This window comes from Coregonus lavaretus (assembly GCF_964263955.1).
Source record: "Coregonus lavaretus genome assembly, chromosome: 2".
In the NCBI taxonomy this organism is placed as follows: Eukaryota; Metazoa; Chordata; class Actinopteri; order Salmoniformes; family Salmonidae; genus Coregonus; species Coregonus lavaretus.
Window position 1 is genome coordinate 11,544,587 of NC_139989.1, and position 25,082 is coordinate 11,569,668.

The 25,082-nt window shown below is 43.8% G+C and overlaps 1 protein-coding gene across 1 annotated transcript in view; it reads right to left on the minus strand.

Moving 5' to 3' along the window:
- Positions 1-25,082, minus strand: part of LOC311150305 (E3 ubiquitin-protein ligase HECW1-like) — a gene marked incomplete at both ends in the record, with an annotated part of 68,814 nt that overhangs the window by 40,625 nt on the left and 3,107 nt on the right. Inside the window, 3 exons of the mRNA XM_084187708.1 lie at positions 11,055-11,224; positions 16,192-16,267; positions 23,363-23,457. Of these exons, the coding sequence (XP_084043834.1) occupies positions 11,055-11,224; positions 16,192-16,267; positions 23,363-23,457 (341 nt within the window). The remainder of the gene's footprint in view (positions 1-11,054; positions 11,225-16,191; positions 16,268-23,362; positions 23,458-25,082) is intronic.

Consider the following 25,082-nt stretch of genomic DNA (forward strand, 5'->3'; position numbering starts at 1 on the left):
GCGCTGTCCAACGTGCTTAAATGCCCTCTCCCTCAGCCAAGAATCAGCGAGAGAGAGTGCCTTGAACTACATCCAAGCGCTAGAGAGACCGGAGGAGCATCCTGCCCAGTGAACAAGGCAGATAAAAGGCACCAGCTCTGCAGCTGCAGAGGCCATGAAAGTAACTAGCGTTTCATTGTAGAGCTTTGGTGGTTTTGAAATGTACATAGGAGAAGTAATGTGTGTTTGCAGTATCCCAGAGCACGGGTAACCATTGGGTGTACTATAACAGGGTTTGTGATGTTTAGTCCTCCGTGAAAGAGGATTTGCTGCGGTGCGTTCAAAAAATGGCCTTGGCGTGGAGGACAGTTGGATGGGAGCACCTTGAAAGTGGCCGCCCACCGGTTCATGGTTCCAGGGCACTGTTCTACTACTAGCCTGCTAGATTTCAGCTGCAGTGCCATAGTGGAATACGCTGCTTTGGTTGATCTGCTATCTGCTGCGCTTGAGTTGCTACTCGCACTAAAAACAACAACGAAGCCACTGATTCCTCCATGCACTGGCCTAGTTAATGTCCCTCATCCCCCCTCCCTTCCTCTGCACCACCCCTTAAAATCCAATCTGTAGCAGCTGAATGTAATTTGCACCCAGCAGTGTCTCTCTCTCTCCCTCCACCCCACGGCTTTGTCATCCTCAGCGCTCCGTTTTAATTGAATTGAAAAGTACAGCTCTTTCCTGTCTCAGAGAAGATAGAGACAGGAAAACATACACATACCGGTAGACACACACATAGTTAAACAAGCACACTAAACACTGAGCAAGAAGAGGCTTCATAGCCCATGTGAGAATGTTTTAACCTGAGACTCCTTTCTCTGTGAGTTTGACCAATAACCACTACACATCACAAACAAACAAGATAGCTATTGGCCCACCAAAATAGATGCTGGGAGTATTAAAGGAAAAACTAAGACAGACAACGGAAGGAATAGGATAGAAGCTAAACTCAATCCATGTTTCTGATGTGCAGGCTTTTTGTTTTCCTGATGATGATTTGGGTTGAAAGAATCCCTATCAGAAGAGAGCTATAGATTTAAATTACAGTAAAGTAGAGCACATTGTGTGTCGTGACTCATGAGTCATGGCGATGCCTGCATATGTGCAAATCCATTTCCCATCCAGCTCTGCATTCCTCTGGCCTGCAGCCATCTGGGAGACTACTGCAGTGACTAAGCTAAGCAAAGCACCTACTGTACAGTACAGTAGAGACAGTTGGCTGGCTATGGAATAGCCTCAGGCACATACAGTTCTGTAGTATTATTGAGCCATACTGTTGAACCAGATGTGCTAAGCTAAGTTGACCTACCAGAAAATAAAAGCATCCCTCTATAGAGCAACGTTCACAACATTGTTTGTTGTCACTTAAAGCCTGGCCAGGGTGGTTAACCACTAAGATGGTTCCCCCTCAAGTAAACCTCTCTTCCTAATTTACAAGGCGCTGTGGAGGCACTGAGGAGTAACGAAAACATGCTCCGTGCTAGCTATCATTAGCCTACAACCTCGCACTAACACATAAAGGGTAAACAAACCAAGCCACTCGAGAGAATACAGAAGTGTTTGGTGTGTTCGAGTGCCAGGAGCAAGGGAAATGCTTTGGTGGGATGCACAGAGTGAGGCGTTCTCCCAGTTCCAAGCCGTCACATCACTTCTCGACTAGGCTTTAATAAAGCAAAGTGTTAGCATACTGAGTGTTCGTGTAGCTTCCCTGATTAGCATGATTAGCGGGAGTGGCTGTCTCCCTCAGGGTCAGAGAGCAACACTGTCCCACAGTGGGGGGACGCTAAACGCACTCAGTGGCCGCAGTGATAATCGTGTTAGCCAAATAGTAGCAGCACACGCCAGAAATTGATAGGCTAGGGGCCGTTGCACTATTCTGAATGAATCCCAAATTAAAGCCAACTCCTAGAGCCAGTAGTATATATACAAAAGTATGTGGACACCCCTTCAAATTTGTGGATTCGTCTATTTCAGCAACACTCGTTGCTGACAGGTGTATAAAATTGAGGTCACAGCCATGCAATCTCCATAGACAAACATTGGCAGTAGAATGGCCTTACTGAAGAGCTCAGTGACTTTCAACATGGCACCATCATAGGATGCCACCTTTCCAACAAGTCAGTTCCTCAAATTTCTGCCCTGCTAGAGCTGCCCCGGTCAACTATAAGTGCTGTTATTGTGAAGTGGAAACGTCTAGGAGCAACAACGGCTCAGCCGCTAAGTGGTAGGCCACACAAGCTCACAGAACAGGACCGCGAGTGCTGAAGCACGTAAAAATCGTCTGTCCTCGGTTGCAACACCCACTACCAAGTTCCAAACTGCCTCTGGAAGCAACGTCAGCACAAGAACTGTTCGTTGGGAGCTTCATGAAATGAGTGTCCACGGCCGAGCAGCCACACACAAGCCTAAGATCACCATGCGCAATGCCAGGCGTCGGTTGGAGTGGTATAAAGCTTGCCGCTATTGGACTCTGGAGCAGTGGAAATGCGTTCTCTGGAGTGATGAATCACGCTCTTGTGGCTGAATGGAAGCAAGTCCCCGCAGCAATGTTCCAAAATCTAGTGGAAAGCCTTACCAGAAGAGTGGAGGCTGTTATTGTGCAAAGGGGGAACCAACTCCATATTAATGCCCATGATTTTGGAATGAGATGTTCGACGAGCAGGTGTCCACATTATTTTGGTCATGTAGTGTACTTTACACTGAGGATGAAAATGGACCAGAGTTAAATATTTAATACAGATCCAGGTCCAAAACAAAACAAAACAAAAAACAGCACACAACAGTGACATTTAGAAGTATTTCTGGCCTTCTGACTTCTGTCAGCTGACAATCTTACCAGACACAACTCAGCAAACTGGGAACATTCACAGAACATTAGCTAAGATTCCCCTTTAGGTTCTAGTTAGGGTTTTATCTAACATTAGGATGATAACATCCCAAAAACATTCAGTGAATGTTTTTAATAACAAAATCTTTATATCATTTATTTTTATTTTTATGAAATATCCTTTGTAATGTTCTCTAAAATCTTGTGCACAACATCTTTAACAACCACCACAGATAACACAATGTAGGTGACATAGAGACACAGCATTTCAATTTCATTAATAGGACATTTGAACAGCATTTAATTATACAAACACAACCATATTTATAACACTTTATATGTTGACAATCTGCACATGTGGGGTTGGAACCTGCTATGTTTGGGTCCCAAGCTAGTTCTTTTATCCTCTGGGAAGGGAAGTTCTCTTACATCATTTGTTTCAGTATATGTGACTGGTTTCAGGAAACTAGGCGTATGTCGCGCGTTACTACTTTACAGGAGCACCATTTGAACTTAAACTTTTTTTTAAAAATCAAAATGTGTTTTTTGGCAGAAATGCCTTCTGGAACATGTGAACTTTCATGTGCCTTAATAACAAACTTGTATGCCATCTGTAAATACAAATAAAACTGTTAAATTAAGAGCCTAGTTGGTTTAGCCATGGAAAAAGACAGCAACCTTCCCGCTAGCCATGATTGGCTGAGATAATGGGTGGGCTGGACATGCCGAGAGATGAGTTTGGATTGGTCTGCCATGTAGCACGCTTCTATCCATAACATGAGCTGGTCAGTATGTGTAGGTAATCCTTTCTAATGTGGCTTTTTTGAAAGATATCACGTAGTAGAACTGCATAAGTGTTGCTCTCCACTTTCTGGAGGACCGAGTTTTGAAATCAGTGGAATTAGAGTATGATAGCTAAGGAGATGGAGAAAATTCTGGCGTTTGATTGCAAATATGCAGATGGGGTCGAAAAGAGAACACACAGAAGGCTGTTCGATAAAACATCTGTCTCCGGATTACATCTTCAAATTAAGGGCAACCATGGCATCTGTGACAGAGATGGAGAAGCGTCCATCCATGTATACGGGTAAGATAGTCTAGCTAGCTACATTTTCAGATATTACAAGTTTCTAATTTTGTCAGAAAGTCATTTTCATTTCAAGTTAAAGTGTACTGTTAGCTAGCTAGCTAACGTTAGCTGGCTGGCTAGCTAGCTAACATTAGGTGTATGATCTGTGTAGTAATATTATTCGTATCTCAGAGCCATTTGCATTGCTAGTTATAGCCTAATGTTAGCTAGCTAACATAGAACCTGGTTGGTTAGCTACATTCAGATTCATGCAGGGTAGTAACGTTATGAGTTGGGATTATGGTTCATTGTTTAGCTAGCTAGCTACATGTCTAAACAAAAGACTCCACTATGCAAGTAACTATTTCAATAGAATGTTTATGATGTCACTGCGACAACTGTCGATAGACATAACTGGTAAATTCGCTCTGGCTATCTATTCCGATTTCAGAGCACTCTTGTTTACGAACGCTCAACACCCATTGAATATGGCCGGTGTCAGTAAACGTTGGCAAAAAATCGTAATTAAATTGTTGCCAGCAGCACAGTTGCAGTCACCAACGCTCTGGGTAAGATAAAAACTGCCTAACCAGCTCTGCTAGGGCGAGTAAAACGGTCAGAGTGAGCTGCTCTCTCATTTGTGTCTAGAAGTAGCTAGCAAGCTAGCCAACGTTAGCCAGTTAACTTGGGTGCTTGACTGCTGTTGTTAGGTCAGAACGCTCGGATCAACCCTACTCCTCGGCCAGAGCATCCAGTGTGCCCTCTGAAAGCTCCGAGACCGAACGGACAATCTGACAACGCTTTGAGTTTACGAATGCCCAGAGCACACATTTACGAACACACCCGTAGTATAAACCAGCCTTTAGTCTTGAAATCTTTGGTTGTTTAGTACATAGCCTCACATGTGAATCCTTATAGAGATGGGTGGGGCTAAAGTTTAAGAGGGTGTAAACGATGCTGAAAGGGTGCAGACAAAGAAGAGCTCTCCAGTAGGTACACAAAACATTCAGGGGCCATTTTCTCAAATGTTTATCAACTTTCAAAGCAGAATTACTTTCCCATTGTTCCTCAACTGTAGTGTATGATATACAATTTTCTAGCTCTGAGTCTCTACTTTTATCCAATGTAAAAAACACAATTTCAAGTTTAATAAGCATAAGACCGAATCGAGCCGGTCGGTCACATATAGCAATGCCAGTATGATCAATCAGGAATTCCATGCTTGCTTTTTAGCCTTCTTAGACATAACTAACCCAGGGAAATACTGGTAACTGGTTATTCACCATCACTTCACCCATCCTCTTTATATGCTGCATACTTCTGGGCCCATATTTACAAGGTATCCAAGACTATAAGTGCTGATCTAGGATCACTTTTTCACTTTTGCTTTTCAGATCATTAAAAATAAGCCAGGGGGGAGCATATCAAACGTCAAAAAGTAGGAATTATATTGGGTGTGTTTTTCAAAGTTGAACAGTCAATCTCTACACAATGTTACATTTTTTACAGTTAGTCTAAATTCTGCATTTGACTGGATTTATAAATCTGGACAAAATACTGACATCCTCTCTTTTAGTAGAGTATACTGTATCTGAGCCTCAATTTCATATTTTTTTGGGGGGGAAAATGGTTAAAGAATATGTGGGATTGAACCTGCAATCTCCAGATCTGCAGTGAGATTACTAACATTCTGTGCCAACAGGGGATAACTGTGGTGTTGTGTTTTTTTCTCAGTCAAATATGGTCAATCAGGACACAGAACACAATTTCTGAGTTATTAAAATGTTCCCATCCTCTTCATATGCTGTGTACTTCTAACACTTTATGATTTTCTTTCTTCATCACATGTGTTGAAAGTCTTGTTATGTCTAAGAAGGTTAAAAAGGTAGCATGGAATTCCTGATTGACCATACTGGCATGGATATACACTGAAAAAAGAAGATGTAAAGCCGAAACCACAGGTAACTGCGTAAAAATTAGAGAGTAGAGAGCTTCAATTCACATTCACTGCGTAGTATATGCCAATTTAATTGTCATGAGAATCCATAATAAACAGTTGTATTTGCTATGTTCGCTACTATGTTCGCTACATAGCCCTTGTGAATTATCATTGTGTGTTCCTTTTGACTCACCTTATGTGTCCTATGGGTGCCACCGTACCTGCCTCCTGTTATGTTGGCTCACGAAGAACCTGAGTGCCTACAAATAGATGAACACTTTCTCCAGTCCAATCATTAACATTCTAGTGGTGTTCAGTGAGTCAGTGTGTGGCAACGCTCAGAAGGCATGAACGGCATGCTCTGTGCCTCATCAGGGGTTTGATGATTAAATGCCTTTTGCAGAGTCAGACAGGCCTGCTTAGTCAAGCGCTAAGGTAGCTACAGCTACAGTACGTGCCCAGTCCCGACTCAGGAGGTAGCAAATATGCCAGGCGGAATAGAGTGTGACAGGGGCTAAATACTACGGTGCGGACGGAGTGAGAAAGATTAGCCTGGGCCAGGGAGAGGTCACAGGCCTGATTCATGACTGGGCCATCAGGACTGCATCACATTTAAGCACTTCCCATAAGACACAAAATGGAGGGATGGTATAGGACACTGCTATAGGAGGGGGATATAGCCACAAAGATTGAAAGGATATGTACTGTATGTATATCCTATATACTGTACATAAAATATACAGCACAGCAAAACAGTTTTATGGCATCAACAATGTTTACTGTTCTGCTTCACAGGGCTTTTTTCCTTCTTCAATATGCACAATTGACTTCCTTAACACATTCATGGAAATGTGCCTGCTAAATCTATTATTCGCACTGTCTGTGTGTGTGTTCCCTCCCTTTAAGTGCAGTGACCGAGAGGGAGAGATAGGAGAAAGACGGATCTCACATTACAACTGCATCGTTGGTGCATTAAACCTTGGAGGAAAGAACACCCATCTCCACCACAGCTTGTGAGAGGCTACTCTTCATAGCCTCACCAGAAACCACCCATGAATAGGAATAGACCCATAGACTCATGTCAGGTTGCCCATTTGTGTCCTAAAATCCATTAACCTTAACAGGGGGGTCATTGGTATGGTAACAGAGTGGTTTTGCTCCCTTCCACAGAAACTTGTTACGACACCATTAACCCTTCGAGTCCCTCTCACCGTGGAAACACCATGGAGACACCACGTCGACCACATGAGCTGCTGTAAAGCATCAGTGTTACTGCACTGAGTCAGTTACACACTCTCTCTCTCTCTCTCTCTCTCTCTCTCTCTCTCTCTCTGAGCGGGTGTGAGTTATGGCCATATGTATGACATGGCAGGCAGTATATTTCATTGGCGGCAGGGCTGTAAATCCTAAAGGACATTTATGGCTGTGGAGATGACACTGACAGGAAGAGGGAGAGTGTGTAACAGTGATTACAGGAAAGCTCTGCTAGTCCAGCATAGTCTGCAGTGCAGAAAGACAAATTCGGTATACATTTGGTCCACAAAAGCAGGATCCAAATGAATCTACTGAGGAGTGAGCTCCATAGTATACAGATGACGATTCCAAATGAGTCCACTCACTGAGAAATGAATCTATGGTACAGTAGGTGCAGAAGGACGTTAGTGTGCATATAGCCAGCATGGGTAGTCAGCATGGGAGCACTGTATTGATGTTATAGTTACAGTCTGTGGGGAGATAGCAGATGGCACTGATATGGCCCCTATGGAACCAATTCACTGAAGGGAATCAAAAAGGGATGGGAATATCTTTCCCATTCCCCTTGCACCGACCAGGGTTCCATCTTTCCATCAGAGTTAATCTCTTCGCCTCTGCTCTCCGTCTCTTGAACACTCATTTGCTCCATCACTCACTCTCTCCCCATCTCCCTATCCCCATTTCTCTCCACCATCTCTCTCCCGAGCTCTCTCTCCCGATCTCTCTCTCCCCCATCTCTCTCTCCCCATCTCTCTCCCCATCTCTCTCTCCCCATCTCTCCCTCCCCATCTCTCCCTCCCCATCTCTCCCTCCCCATCTCTCTCTCCCCCATCTCTCCCTCCCCCATCTCTCTCTCCCCATCTCTCTCTCCTCCCTCCCCATCTCTCTCTCCACCATCTCTCCCTCCCCCATCTCTCCCTCCCCCATCTCTCTCTCCCCATCTCTCTCTCTCCGCCCTCCCCCATCTCTCTCTCCCCATCTCTCTCTCCCCCATCTCTCCCTACCCATCTCTCCCTCCCCATCTCTCTCTCCCCATCTCCCTATCCCCATCTCTCTCCCCCATCTCTCTCCTGAGCTCTCTCTCCCGATCTCTCTCCCCCATCTCTCTCTCCCCCATCTCTCTCTCCCCACCTCTCTCCCCCATCTCTCCCTCCCCATCTCTCCCTCCCCATCTCTCCCTCCCCCATCTCTCTCTCCCCCATCTCTCCCTCCCCCATCTCTCTCTCCCTATCTCTCTCTCCGCCCTCCCCCATCTCTCCCTCCCCCATCTCTCCCTCCCCCATCTCTCTCTCCTTCTGCTCCACCACAGATCTGTCTAATAGGGTGATGTAACATAGAGTCATGTCTGGGTGCCACTCACGTTATCAATCCCTCACATCACATTCATGTGCAACAGTGACTTGGTGTGACAGACAAAGGATGCTAATGCCATCTGTTCTGAGAGAGTCTAAAGACCCTTTCAAAACCTGTTGCAGTTGACACCAAACAGTAGAAAACGATCAATACAATTTCAGTTTTAAAGTGTTTTGCTACGTTCTGCCCTATTGAACACAACCCAGGTTTCCAATTGTAAATCAATACAAGAACCTTCCTTTAGCAAGTCAAAAGAGCATGTTTGAATGATAATACTTGGTATATTTGGTATATGTGTCTTACCTTATAGCTTTGACTGAGTACTGGGGTGACAGGTAGCCTAGCGGTTAAAAGCTTTGGGCCAGTAACTAAAAGGTTGCTGGTTTGAATCCCAGAGCCGACTAGGTGAAAAACCTGTCTGTGCCCTGGAGCAAGGCACTTAACCGTAATTGCTCTGGATAAAAGTGTCTACTAAATGACAAAAATGACTGCAGGGCCCTGAGTGTCACCCATTTGTTCCTTGTGTTACACCCATATTTCAAGCCAGTGAGGAGGGGGATTAGGTAGAAAATTAATGAGGGGTTGTCCTCCATAACATGAAGACGACAAGATATTACTTTAACTGTGACCTTTTATTTGACGTGAAACACGTGGGATTGAAAAAACAAACAAAGGGACGCCATTACTCCTAAAATATACCAGGTTTGAGAGACACATTTGGTCACAGATTATTTTTTATTACAGATCTATTTCTAAATAAATGCATCACTGAATATTTAAAGGCATTCAGTGCTTTTTCACACTGTCAAAGTCACCCAGTGAGTTCCAGTGTTATTTGTAGGGCAGAACAGATGCTGTGTGTCCCAGCTATATGGTGTTTGGCTCAGTGCTATGGTCCTCCCTTGGCTCAGTGCTGGGGGATACACGGGCGAACCCAAAAGGACACTGTGACGTAGATACAGGGATGTCCGTTCACTCTGTCACTCAAGAACCGCACAGTAGGCAGTGAGGAGACAGAGAGGAACTCCCTAGCACACATGCGCACGCGTGTATGTGTCCACACACACACGCACTTACGCACATACACACCTACGCTGGCACACAAGTTCTCTTCAGGCTCTTCTGTGAGCCGTCAAAACGTCATCAGACAGTGTAACTGTGACATAAAAGGTAACAATACATTTGTCAATCAATCAATATCTAATGGCTTGAAATCTGGAGTTGCCTCATTTATCACAAATTGCTAGAGTGTAAGCATGAGACTTCTCTTGTACAGACTAGAGACTTAACAAAGTGTTATGACAAAATGGAGGGAGCAGAACGGTATGCGTGGAGAGCTGAAGTGTAACTGTTCAAAGGAAACTCAGCAGCAGCATCAAGGAACCCACAAAGACGTTGCTTCCCAGGGGCTCCCCTTTTCAAGTCTCTCTCTCTGCGCCGCGTGAAGAAGAGACACATCTCAATGTCAGATACGAGTCCTCGACAAACACACAGCAACACTACAGCTTTCCCAATGAGCTGTGTTGCGTTAACGCACAGCAGGCCAATGAAATGTCTGACAGCAGTCCCAAGCTTTTTTTTCCTTCAGGCACTTTGTTCAATGACAAATCCTTACTTTGGAAAAGTACCTTTGTTCTGGTGTGGACAAATATTTTGCTACCTTGTCATTATGTTCCTGATGCACAGTAAACAAACTAAGACAAAAGATAGTTGGGAAAAATAATTCTACACCACAGGCATGCACCTCGCCAACCAAGGTGGGAGTCTTCCCCTATCTAGAATCCTTACTTTGCACAGAGCTTTGAGGCCACTGTGTCAAATGCATTTCCCCGGTCAGTGTCAACATTCTCAAGAAAAATGTCTGCTAGATTAGTTAGAAGTACTTGCTAAATACTCAGTGTAGCAGAGACAGACAGTCGGCGGGGGACAAAAAATAAGGAAGATTACCAACCTGTCTGACTGCAGCCTGTCACCAATTCTTCTCACAGTTCCTACACCTTACATCACTTTCTTTACCCTATTCATGTCATCCATTTCTCAGCTTTGCCTTTCAAAATGGCAGGTTCCCCCAAGCCCTGAGTTCAATCATGTTCACAAAAGACGTGTCAGGGTAGAATTATATCCCCTTTACAGAGATAAGAGAAATAACTTCACAAACACAACACATGACACAATAGAGCATCCATCGATGCTGACCAAGATCCATTAAGGATGAACACATCATTATCATGTCAGAGTCAACACAGGGACTGGGAGGGAGCGGGCAGGCTAGTCCTCAGCTGTATGGCTCTAGTCTAGTGAACCAAACCAGGCCAAATGGTCACAGACACAAGGTCTTAACCATATAAAGGTCTGTAATATAACTGATTTGGAGTGGAACAGCACTGAAGCACTCAACAATCAACCAAGGGTATAAGCTATTTTCACCTCTACCTCCATTCTATACTGTGTGTATTGTTTTGTGATGTACACGTATAATGCTTTTCTCTTGCCATATCTTCCTGGGTAACAGAAACAAGGTAGTCTCTAGATTACCCATAGACCACTGTTAACCCTACCAACCCAGCAATCAGACTCACCTCTCTCTGCCAGACAGGGTTAATGGTGTTACAGACAATGCGGGAGCGTTTCTCCTGGCCGTGGTGGGGCAGCGCAGGGTAGAGGCTGTGCTTGCCGGGCTGGATGGCGATCTTCAGGTAGGGGTCAGGGTTGAAGAACATGCCCTTCTTCAGCCCCACCGCCTGGACATCTGAGAGAGAGAGAGAGAGAGAGAGAGAGAGAGAGAGAGAGAGAGAGAGAGAGAGAGAGAGAGAGAGAGAGAGAGAGAGAGAGAGAGAGAGAGAGAGAGAGAGAGAGAGAGAGAGAGAGAGAGAGAGAGAGAGAGAGAGAGAGAGAGAGAGAGAGAGAGAGAGAGAGAGAGAGAGAGAGAGAGAGAGAGAGAGAGAGAGAGAGAGAGAGAGAGAGAGAGAGAGAGAGAGAGAGAGAGAGAGAGAGAGAGAGAGAGAGAGAGAGAGAGAGAGAGAGAGAGAGAGAGAGAGCCTAGCGGTTAAGAGTGTTGGGCCAGTAACTGAGGTCGCTGGTTTGAATCCCAGCGCCGACTAGGTCAAAAATCTGTCGATGTTTCGTTGAGCAAAGCACTTAATCCTAATCGCTCCTGTAAATCAGACACAGTAAGAGTGTCTGCTAAATTACTCAAATGTTAAGAAAAAGTAAGACAAAATGGGTGACGTACAGTAAAAGCTGTTGGGGGGCAAGCGAAACAGGAAGAGAAAGATAGAACTCTACAAACTGCTCAAGAGCCTTGTTCAAATATTAATCCCCTAATAGAGGGAGACTGAGCGATCAAACGCAGGGTGTGGATCTGGCTGTTAATGGTTCTGGGCCTTGTTTACAACTCGGCCTCTAGTCGTACCCCATTGATCAAAGCTTGTGGAGGTGTAGTTCTCTCTCTCCCTCTGCGTGTCCGCTGCCTATAACTCCTCTGGGCCGCTCAATAAATCATGAACAATAGCCTGGGCCAGGAGATCCCCCTTTCAGACTGTAAGCCCTAACTCCCTCTCTTCCACTCCAATCAACCCCACTGTCTGTGTCTTTGGTGTGAATAAATAGGGCTGTACATACTGCACCTCTAGGGGGGCGACTGTGGTAGCAGACAAAGAGGGTAAGGGTAGGAGGGTCTGTGGATGATGGGAGAGGGGGTACAGACAGCGGTCAACAGTGGCCTGTTTGGTAGCTAAGTCGCTAATGCTCATATTTGTACCAGCATTTCTAAAGCAGACCTTAGGGTGACAGTAGCAAGAGAGAAGTGGTTATGAATGAAATATATATGAAAACACGACACGGTCAATGGCTAAAGCCACACAGAGTGGCAGGGTTGAAAGATGTATGCGTGTTAAAAGAGAGTGTGTGTAGCTTAACTGTGTGTGGTGAAATGTTAGACAGAGTGCTCGTTTGGGGTACATTTTCGTTGTTTGAGGAAAGCTGGGATAGAGTGGCAACAGCTTTTCAGCTTTTACTCCAGGTAAGGGATTAGTGGTCCGGAAAAAGGAGGATATGTGAAAGTACAGCATTCGTTTAATCTCGTGGCGCCTCACATTTCTCATAGTAACATCCATTAGCTGAACATTAACACAAACAACAGTTCTGGACAACTCTTCACATTATGTTGCCTTCATACCATGTAGTTACTCAATAACTATCTCTCGATTGGCGCAGTGGTCTAAGGCACTGCATCGCAGTGCTAGCTGTGCCACTCGAGATCCTGGTTCGAATCCAGGCTCTGTCGTAGCCGGCCGCGACCGGGAGACCCATGGGGCGGCGCACAATTCGTCCAGGGTAGGGGAGGGAATGGCCGGCAGGGATGTAGCTCAGTTGGTAGAGCATGGCGTTTGCAACGCCAGGGTTGTGGGTTTGATTCCCACGTGGGGCCAGTATGAAAAAAATATATATAATAATAATGTATGTACTCACTAACTGTAAGTCACTCTGGATAAGAGCGTCTGCTAAATGACTTAAAGAAAAATGTGTGAATAAAACTATAAAACTGTGTTCAAATGACTAATGTAGGTACATGTACCGTAACTACACCTTAATGCAAATTCCATATAATAACATGCCATCTGTCCAAAGTGTGACCCATTTATGTGCACATGAAAGGATGGCCTTGGTTTCAGCTCCTCTTTAGAGAGCGTCAAAAGCAAAGTAATTTGGACCTGCAGCAGTCAAAGCCTTGAAAGAGGGCTCCTGAAGGGGTCCTGAAGATGAAAGCCTCCAGTGCCTTGCAAAAGTATTCACCCCCCTTGGCGTATTTCCTATTTTCTTGTATTACAACCTGTAATTTAAATAGATTTTTATTTGGATTTCATGTAATGGACATACACAAAATAGTCCAAATTGGTGAAGTGAAATGAAAAAAATAACTTGTTTCAAAAAATTATAAAAAATAAATAACGGAAAAGTATTCACCCCCTTTGCTATGAAGCCCCTAAATAAGAGCTGGTGCAACCAACTACTTTCAGAAGTCACATAATTAGTTAAATAAAGTCCACCTGTGTGCAATCTAAGTGTCACATGATCTCAGTATATATACACCTGTTCTGAAAGGCTCCAGAGTCTGGAGCAGTTTTGCCTTGAAGAATGGGAAAAAATCCCAGTGGCTAGATGTGCCAAGCTTATAGAGACATACCCCAAGAGACTTGCAGCTGTAATTGCTGCAAAAGGTGGCTCTACAAAGTATTGACTTTGTGGGGGTGAATAGTTATGCACGCTCAAGTTTTCAGTTTTTTTGTCGTATTTCTTGTTTGTTTCACAATAAAAAATACTTAGCATCTTCAAAGTGGTAGGAATGTTGTGTAAATCAAATGATACAAACCCCCAAAACATCAATTTTAAATCCAGGTTGTAAGGCAACAAAATAGGAAAAATGCCAAGGGGGGTGAATACTTTCGCAAGCCACTGTATATTTAACGCAGTCAGCGAATCAAACAGAGCATTCCAACAGGCACCTCAAAAACCACTATATTTGGAAGGTAGATAGTTGCAGCCAGCTCCAGAGGCCCTATCTGTAGCGATGTGAGAAATAGCTACAGTACAGATTGCCAGGGCTTCAATGACACTTGTGGGGGATAGCGAGCTGTGGAGGTAAGGGTACAGTACAGTAGGGCCAGATACAACAAGCTCCAGGGCAGTGCATGGGCGACTGGCTCTTAACAGAGCACAACAACAAACACCTCCTAAACATAACCACACATTTGCTTTGAAAGAGAATGTGTATGTATAGCTAAGGGCAAAGATGCAGTTTATCCACCTACCATGGAGAGAGAAAGAGAGAGAGAAACTGCACTGAAAGTTTTCGCCAATGCTCTTGCTCAAATAGATATAAACAAATTCCAGAGCTAGAGACGCCTCCAAAATGCCAGTAGTGGTTCCTTTTCCTAAATGTTAGTAATTTACACTGTTCATTTGTCCGAATTTTTATATCACAAACAGAGAAATATTTAGAGCCCTTTTACCTGATTTTTTTCACACATATTCCAACTTAACCCACTAAGACAATGTGCTGTAGGTACCCAGCCAGGCGCTAATGCGTCTCTCTCTCCTCACTGAATGAATGACAAATGGATGAATGGGCGATAATTGTACACCTTACTTCACAATTGAATTTAAATTAGGCCTAACTGAATGATAAGGAGGGTGAAGAGGTTGATTTAATTTAGTTTAGTGTAATGATGAGTTTGTTATGCCTATTTATCAGCAGCAAATCATTTGACAGCACGCCTTGGCGGTTGATACCATTGTCTTTTACGTTTTACTTTATGTTATGGAACTGTTTTAACATGCTACATGTTGCAGTAGGCCTTTAGAATGATGCAAAACATATACTTGACTCTATCCAGTGAAGCAAACGAAGCCAGCCCACTGAATGAATGAGAAATGGATGGAATGGGCGATAATTGTGCACCTTACTTCACAATTGAATTTAAATTAGGCCTAACTGAATGATAAGGAGGCTGAATAGGTTGATTTAATTTAGAAAGACAATAGTGTAATGATGAGTTTGTGTTTTGCATATTTATCAGTAGCAAATAATTTGACCGTGCGCCTTGGCGGTTGATACCATTCTCTTTTACTTTTTACTTTGAAAAAAAAGCTGTTATGGGACTGTTTTATTTACTATAACTCTATTACTAATCAAATGTATTGTAAGGGCAACGAAAACATGCTATGTGTTGCAGTAGGCCTTTAGAATGATGCAAAACGTATCCTTGACTCTATCCAACTTGATGAGCGGAAACAAACGATGCCAGTCAGCCTGCACAGCCGGCCCATCAAAACTACACCTGAATTATACCTAAACTAATTTCACACATAATAAGAGTTAGCCTATAGACACTATTTATTTATGCAATTCATCCTTTACAATTGTTCATGCACTGGTGCTTTTGTTTAGGAATACAGCAAATAACTTCACCTGTGCACCTGGCTGGTTAGATTATTATCTTTTTAGTTTCTACTTTGTCAAAAGAAGCTGTAACTAGACTTTATTAATTACTATAACTCTATTACTATTCGAATCTACAAATAAAGTTGATCAAATGCATTACACTAATGTTTTTATTGTAAGGGAAATGAAAATAGTCTATAGGCCTATGTTTTTTTCTAGGACTTTGTAGAATTATACGAAACATATCCTTGACTCTATCTAAACAAATAACTATTGATGTAATTGTTTTAAATTGATATATTTCTACCAATATCTCTTCATGCAATTAATCCTTTATAATAGTTTATGCACTATTTATCAAGCGTTGGTGTTTATGTTTGCACACCTTGCGGGTTGATATGCATCTGATGCATATGCTAAAGAGGACGCCCGGCAACGTTCTCTAGTGGGTACTTAATGCTGAAAGGTCAGGCGGTTCTAGTGTTAAAAAGCAAAGCTTTATGCATAGTGGACTATACCCTCATCCCGCTAAAATGGCATATTGACAATATCGACACAAAGCCTGATATAGAACCAAAAAGAGGGAATGTCTCTCCTTGAAGTCTAAAACAGACCACACTTATAAATCGATTGAATGACATTGAGCCTGACCTTCTGAACTAAAATAGACCTGAAGAGAAAGAGTTATCAATGGTACCAAACAGAACTTCTCCTGCACCATGTGACACCCTGTGTTAAAAGAGGGATGGAGGAATGGAGGAAGAGTGACTCACTTGAGAGAGAGAAACTGATGAGCCTTCTGTTGCCAAGACTCTGTGTGACCTCCTGGCTGACCACTGGCTTCAGCACCTGTGTGGAAAGAAACAGAGAGAAAGAGAGAAAAAGTGAGAAAAAGCAATGAGAGATAGACAGGAACAGGGAGGAAGGAAGCGACATACAGTAGGGAGTGAGTTACACGCTGTACTTCCCCTTTTCCTCCTCCTTATTTGTCCTCTCCTGTCTGAGAAGTGAGATCCAGTATTTCAGGGCCATTACAGTGGGCCTGGCTGAGAGCTGGGGGATCAATAGCCTTGCATTCATTAGGGCTCCATTGATCCGGTCTCCAGGAAGGAACGGGAAGAGCAGGGAGAGGCCCCCAGGGAGGGGCCTTCTCAGAACAGGGAAAACTGTAGCTGCATCAGCCCTCCCCTCCAGGGCTCTCTGATGGGGGAAATACCAACACCCAGAACCCATCAGCTGTCTCTGACATAGTGGAGAAAATTGTGTGTGTGTGTGTTTGTGTGTGTGTCAACACTGTATTTCCTACACTAGAGATTCAGAAATCGGTACTGTACCCTCAAAATCCTTTTGATATCTTGGTGGGAAGTGACTTTACCCACCATTTTCTAAATGTTTATTACAAAACAAAAGCCTTAAATGCCAGTACCAGAAACAATTGGCAAGCGAACAAAATAACCTTAAGAGCAGGTGTTGGGAGACAATGAAATGCAAATCCTTTGGTCCTGAACATAAAACAGAGGCCAACAAAAGCAAAGGTCTATTCACAGATTATAACCCAACACAGAGAGATTAACATAATCTGACTGCCAGATTAATCAAATTACAGTTGAACCATAGATTCACTCACAAAATGAATTGGCACTAGTTTCACAATAACAAAATATCCTGAATTAAAAGATGTCAAAGAAAACTGGTTGAATCAACGTTGTTTCCACGTCAATTCAACCCAGAAAATAAATATGATGACGTTGAATCAACATGGAAAACTGATTGGATTTGCAAAAAGCAATCAACGTAAAGGCATTTAATATTTTTTTCACTTTTAACCTAAATCCGATGACATGGTGACATTTGTTGTTGAATTTACGTTAGTTGACAACTCAACCAAATGTAATCAAAACTAAACGTTGAACTGACGTCTGAGCCCAATTGGAGGGTGAGACATAATTGACGAGGAGAGGTAGTAATCGATCGTCCTACTTTTTGCAAATAATGCATTTAGATTGAGGAGGGGACAAGTGGAGAAAACAAATACTTAGATAACTATCTGACCTGTAGGGGTTTTAATTTCTGCTCTTGAAAGATCCAATATTGTTTCTACCAAATGATGCATATATTTTCAGGAATGTCTCAATATGGACTGTATTCGTCAGGTGAGTAATTTTGTAAAAATGTTTAAGCACTCTGTCCCCACTATTTGACTTAGCAGGCAATGCCGTACTACATCTGCAGAGTGGATATTAATTAAATTAAAGGGCAAAAGCCATAAATAGACACCCAGCGGATCTGTCGGACAGCTCCCCCTTATCACTGTCCTTGTTCTATCATCTTCAGAGACAGAAGAGGAAGTGAGACATTCCACTCCCTCATTTTGTTCTGGTTCATATACAGTCAATTAACTAAGCAGACCAGACCCAGCTGCTAATGCATGGGTGCCTATGGGAGAGCCACCCTGTTAAGCAGACCGGAATTGACAATTTATTTCAATGGTAAACAGCCTGAGTGGGACATCTTCATTTATCCACCATCTTTGTCATCTTCCAGTTCAGAGAACACAACCTCTAATTGAATCCAATGATGGAGGAGTCATCACAATGAGAGAGAGAGAGATGCTAGACTAGAGTCATCACATACTGTACACAGACAGTGGGACAGAGAGTTTTGCTGACAAAAGGAGATTGTTTTGGGAAGAAGTGTGTCTATAAAAGCCATGGGGTGTGGTGGGGTGGGACCTAGCACACATGTGCATTAATATGTCCCTTTTCCACTGCAGGGTTTTCCACTGGTGCTTTGTCTTTCCACCCCTGAGGTGAACCTACTCTGACTTGAGGCCAGACTAGGGCCAGTGGGGTATTGATGGGAGTAACTGGTCAAGTCAGATTCAGAGAGGCACCGTCAGATTCAAAGGCAGAGGGAAAGAGAGTGAGAAGAGGAGAGGGGGGATTCTCCTCTGCAGTGCGGCTGCTCTGCTGACTGCTAAGGCTGGCGCCCCACTGAGTGAAAAGCTTACACAGCAGTCCTGTCAGCTCAACGCATGGCACAGCTTAGACTAGAGAGTCAGGACACAGTGAGGACGGAGACACATACATACATATACTTTATGCTGACATAGATACGTGTGTGCACTGCACGAACGCACGCGCACACACACACACACACACACATACACATACACACAGAGTCTTAGCTTCAAGACACATTTACACCTCAAAACGAGATCCATGACACAGAAGGAGCAGACAACCACACACACTCCCATAGCCGATCACACGACAGAGGGAGAACCAAGCACCTCTACCTGCCTCTCCTGAATGAAGAGTCACATACTACTGTACAGTAACTATTCAATGGAGGTAGATCTGAGCCAAACTCATTTCTGTAAATAACTTAATCTCCTTTCTAATGTAATAGAGGGCTTTGAGAGTGTTGAAAGAGTGGGAGCAGAGAGGGCCCAGTTCATTTCTCTCTCCATCTGGCAAAGAGAGTCACACAGACGGTGATGGGCAGATGACACTGATGATAAATAAAGCTCTACTTTCCCCCCCAATTCACTACATCAAATCCCCTCCCTGCAGATACAGATGCCCACAACAGCGACCCAATATGTCTGGGCCCTCCTGTGGGCTCTGGCATTTTACCAGTATGGGTACACTGATGGATGGGAAGCACTGGTTATAAGGTTTACATCGCAGCTCTGTGAACGTCAGCATACATTGTGTTGTTTAGTATTATGGCTGTGGGTTTCTCAGTCAAGACATTTGTAATCTAGCACATATTCTTGGAAGGAGAGTCTCTAGAGAGGAAACGCCAAGCCAGTAACACAGATAACACAGTGTGTGTGTGTGTGTGTGTGTGTGTGTGTGTGTGTGTGTGTGTGTGTGTGTGTGTGTGTGTGTGTCTGTGTGTCTGTGTGTATGTGTGTGTGATCTGAGATGAAACACAAGAGACGATGGGGACAGTTCCACACTGCTTCTCTGATTTTACAGGCTCCTTATCTCACTACACAGCCACCTCTCCTACATCCTGAGGTTAGTGTGCAAGAGACAACACATTGCAGTTAAAGTGAACACTACTTTATACATTTTTGATACAGAAATACTATCATTTAACTACTAGATTGACACAAGCTACTTAGACGACGCCTACGCTGAATATAAATGTTTTAATACACTGAGCGCCAACCATCTTCAAACTTCAAGTGTTGTGCCCTCAGGCAGAATAGAGCAACGCCACCAGGAGTTAACAGAACAGATACTGTCACACATAGGAAGAGAGTGGGGGGAGAGAGAGAGAGAGAGAGAGAGAGAGAGAGAGAGAGAGAGAGAGAGAGAGAGAGAGAGAGAGAGAGAGGTGAGAAAGAGAAGGAGAGAAAGAGAGAGAGAGAGGGTGAGAAAGAGAGCGAGTGAAGGAGAGAAATAGAGAGAGAAAGTTAGCGGTAGAGGGTGAGAGTGAGAGGTAGAGAAAGAGAGAACAAGAAAATACAAGAAGAAGAGAGAAATTAACTGGCCATTTATTACCCAGGCCAGCCAGGTGAGTAGAGTCCTCCTCCTCCTCCTCTCAGTGCATCTCGGAGACATCATCAGTCACGGCTGTTGGCTGTCTCTCCATGAATCACACTCCACACACACACACACACTTTGCCTCAACAGTCCACACATACACACAAACACAATTTTGCCTCATCGGTCCAAAGCGGCCGAGCATGTCCACTCCATCATCTATCTGCCTGACATGCTTCAGTACTGTAGTGAAGCACTGAAGCTAAGGGCCCCTTCCTCCGCCCATGTCCGTTTGATGTGCTGTGTCCTGTAGCTCAACCACCTCAGCCTTCTCTCTCCCTCTGACAAGGTGAGGTTATTTTAAACCAGGAATACAGTAGTCAGATCAGGTTTAGGGGTGATCAGCATTTCTGGTGGCCACGCCAGCACAATGGCAGGCAGCCGCGGTAACACTATAGCTAGCCTAGCTTAGGTCAAACACTGCACTACCAGCCAGGACCAACGTTCAATGTTGAATGAAGAAGTATGCAACGGCAGGTCTATGGGCTTATGTAATCAAAGCAGAAGGACAGGAGATGGTAGAAGCCAATGCGGTCGAAGTGACTCACACAATGACTGGCCAACACACACAACACAACACTGTGTAAAAAACACACAAACAGAGATACAGCTGAAGTCGGAAGTTTACATACACCTTAGCCAAATACATTTAAACTCAGTTTTTCACAATTCCTGACATTTAATCCTAGTAATAATTCCCTGTTTTAGGTCAGTTAGGATCACCACTTTATTTTAAGAATGTGAAATGTCAGAATAATAGTAGAGAGAATTATTTATTTAAGCTTTTATTTCTTTCATCACATTCCCAGTGGGTCAGAAGTTTACATACACTCAATTAGTATTTGGTAGCATTGCCTTTAAATTGTTTAACTTTGGTCAAACGTTTTGGGTAGCCTTCCACAAGCTTCCCACAATAACTTGGGTGAATTTTGGCCCATTCCTCCTGACAGAGCTGGTGTAACTGAGTCAGGTTCGTAGGCCTCCTTGCTCGCACACAGTTTTTCAGTTCTGCCCACAAATGTTCTATAGGATTGAGGTCAGGGCTTTGTGATGGCCACTCCAATACCTTGACTTTGTTGTCCTTAAGCCATTTTGCCACAACTTTGGAAGTATGCTTGGGGTCATTGTCCATTTGGAAGACCCATTTGCGACCAAGCTTTAACTTCCTGACTGATGTCTTGAGATGTTGCTTCAATATAACCACATAATTTTCCTTCCTCATGATGCCATCTATTTAGTGAAGTGCACCAGTCCCTCCTGCAGCAAAGCACCCCCACAGCATGATGCTGACACCCCTGTGCTTCACGGTTGGGATGGTGTTCTTCGGCTTGCAAGCTCCCCCTTTTTCCTCCAAACATAACGATGGTCATTATGGCCAAACAGTTCTATTTTTGTTTCATCAGACCAGAGGACATTTCTCCAAAAAGTACGATCTTTGTCCCCATGTGCAGTTGCAAACCGTAGTCTGGCTTTTTTATGGCGGTTTTGGAGCAGTGGCTTCTTCCTTGCTGAGCGGCCTTTCAGGTTATGTCGATATAGGACTCGTTTTACTGTGGATATAGATACTTTTGTACCTGTTTCCTCCAGCATCTTCACAAGGTCCTTTGCTGTTGTTCTGGGATTGATTTGCACTTTTCGCACCAATGTACGTTCATCTCTAGGAGACAGAAAGCATCTCCTTCCTGAGCGGAATGACAGCTGCGTGGTCCCATGGTGTTTATATTTGCGTACTATTGTTTGTACAGATGTACGTGGTACCTTCAGGAGTGTGGAAATTGCTCCCAAGGATGAACCAGACATGTGGAGGTCTACCATTTTTTTCTGAGGTCTTGGCTAATTTCTTTTCATTTTCCCATGATGTCAAGCAAAGAGGCACTGAGTTTGAAGGTAGGCCTTGAAATCCATCCACAGGTACACCTACAAATTATGTCAATTAGCCTATCAGAATCTTCTAAAGCCATGACATCATTTTCTGGAATTTTCCAAGCTGTTTAAAGGCACAGTCAACTTAGTGTATGTAAACTTCTGACCCACTGGAATTGTGATAGTGAATTATAAGTGAAATAATCTGTCTGTAAACAATTGATGGAAAAATTACTTGTTTCATGCACAAAGTAGATGTCCTAACCGACTTGCCAAAACTATAGTTCGTTAACAAGAAATGTGTGGAGTGGTTGAAAAACGAGTTTTAATGACTTCAACCTAAGTGTATGTAAACTTCCGACTTCAACTGTATATTTCTTTACAGATTTGCCAGAAGCAGTGCACTTTATAGGGAATAGGGTGTGATTTTGGATTCGCCCCCATTGTCATCATAACATTAATAAATAGGGAGTGCCTTTGCACTCAAAGCCCATCTTCAACACACTTCAACAGGGCACAATGCTGTAAGTGGTAGTTAACTGTGTTCCACAAACTCTCCACAGCTACTCACCTTCATTCCCAATGAAGGATAAAAGGTGCCATGCAGTGGAAAGCTAATTAAGGTAACTCTCTCTCTGGCATTTAGGAAATGAGAAACTCCACCAGTAAGAGCCAGGTCAATCTGGAGCTGTCCATGATCATCTAATCCATAGACAGATGGTAGAAAGAGTTAAACTCTCAAAAGACTTCACAGTAAGACAGTCATTGCAATACTGTAGAATGACATAGAATCTATTCATTATGTATCCTATGAATTACGGGACCTCTATGGTCATTACACTATACAATTCCACTATGCATTCAATCGAAAAGTGGGTGGGGGCATCTCAGCCCAGCATACAAAAAAAGAGGGATGGATACAGCAAGGACAACCTTACATTATGAAGTTTTCTAACCAAAACAACAGAAGGAGCGGATGAAAGAGGCTGGCCGCCCACAGAGCTCTTGAACTTCCCATTCAGCTAAGGATAAGTGGATGAGAGATAGGGAGGTCTGCACGCAACCTCTCGTTCATTAAAGAAGACTTCTGCTCACTCTTTTCTCCATGTTCTTTCTAATCCCTCTGTTTCTGTGCAGTAATTCTCCTTTGTATGTTTTTGGATGCAGTCCAGCCCTCGATGAGGACATGACTACTATAGAGTCAACTACTATGTAAACCAACTGCCATTATAGAAATTCACTTGACTCCTATGTTGGGATGCTACATTGTTGGCATATGCTCTCACATACATTGATATCAGCAGCTACAGTATGGTCTGTATAGGTTTATCAAATGTCTCTTTTTTTGAAACGCCACAACATAAGTTGATCCTAGATCTGTGCTAGACCTGTGCCTATAGGTTACAAAATCTGTGGCTAAAGGTTACTAGATCTGTGCCTATAGGTTAACCTCTACCCGGAGCATTAGGGAGGAGGACAGAGGGGGGGGGTTAAGACGAAGGTGTGTTGTGGTGACACTCACAGGGGCAGATGCATTCTTCACCGTTACACTGGGTGTGGTGGCTCGCAGTGCTCCGCTCACACCATGGTAATACTTGAAGCAGATCTTAGTCTCCGCTGCAGGAGAGAGGGAAAGAAACAGAGAGAGAGAGAGAGAGAGAGAGAGAGAGAGAGAGAGAGAGAGAGAGAGAGAGAGAGAGAGAGAGAGAGAGAGATTTTAACTTTAAGTGCCCTTTTCTTGACACGTTTCAATGCATGGCAACCAATTGTACCGTCAGACGACACTTTTTACTAAAATCGTTACATCCAGTGAGTGTGTCAAAATCAAGAGAGAGTGAGACATACTGAGATAGAGAGAAAGAGGGAGGGAGAATAAGGGATAACAAGACAGAGAGAAAAAGAGAGAAGGTGAGATTAAGGTCACGTCACAACAAAGTCGTTTTTTTCCTGCCCGTGACCCACTGGATTGGATGGAGGGATGGATTGGATGGAGGGAGGGATGGATAGTAGTGACTGAGACGATGGCAGGCTTCCTGACAGGATGATCCAACCCTAATCCCTTTGTTGACATCATCATCAGGTTGGTGGAGGAGGATGGCAGAGATGGAGCACTACAGTTCATCATTGTTGTGACAGACTAAAATCCACTGTATCCAATGAGGGAAGTCAATCACTTCAACATCATTGTATTATTTTAACAGATAATTTTCCTATCAATTGTACTGCTATCGTTGCGATACAGCCAGTGTAGGTTAAAGAGGCATCGGCTGACATAATAGGAGAATAAATCAATTTAGGATAGTGCATTCTTGTCTATCGTGTGTGAGCGAGAGAAAGGGAGAGAGGGAGAGAGAGAGACAGAGAGAGATAGAGAGAGAGAGACAGAGCGAGAGAAACACGCTCTAGAGAACACACATTGTGATGGCAATGAGGTGGGTGGTGGGGGTGTTCACGAGTGGAGAGTCCCAGGTGAATTTGTGCTGCTAAATCAGTCTCCTTATGCAGTTACTACACGTGTTCTAAAAACAGAAAATCAGAGCTGAGCAAAAGAAATAGCAACCAGAAAAGGCCCACTTTCTGAACGCTCCACTTGACTTCCCCTGTGTGTGTGTGTGTGTGTGTGTGTGTCTCAGTCTGAGAACAGCTCACACCTGCTCCTCTGTCACCTAACTAATAGGGTACCATTTCACTCCGTAACACATCCCATTTGTATCCAAGGGAGGCTCTAACGAAAATTCACTATCTGCTTGTCACACAAAAATGGGCTCCCTTTATTTAAGCATTCCTAGCACAGTCATTGGGCTCTGCCACCACAGGGGAGTTTCAGGCTTTTCCACAGGGAGCGTGAGGATATCTCTCTCTAGGCTTGGGCTTTCTGCAGCCTCGGCAGTAGATAAGGCGGTTTGTTTGGACTGATCCCCAGTCCCAGCCACAGATCAGGCAGGCTGCCATGTGAGCAGCAGACATTAGTCCTGCTAGTTGTCATATCCCTGTCGGAGATGAATAGCAAGGGAGAGAGAAATCAATACATCCGTCCCGGCAGGCGGTGGCAGGTTGGAGAATGAGATATGGACAGAAATTTGGATAATGACGGTGGGTTTTTGAGTCTGACTCACTGTGATTTCTGCAGCCCTCGGAAACCTCAGTGCCTGCCTGTAGCCTGATGCACCATTTTAATTAGTATAAATAAAGAATCACCTCATGGAATAATTCTAACAGCTTGCGACATCCGAGCTCGTGAG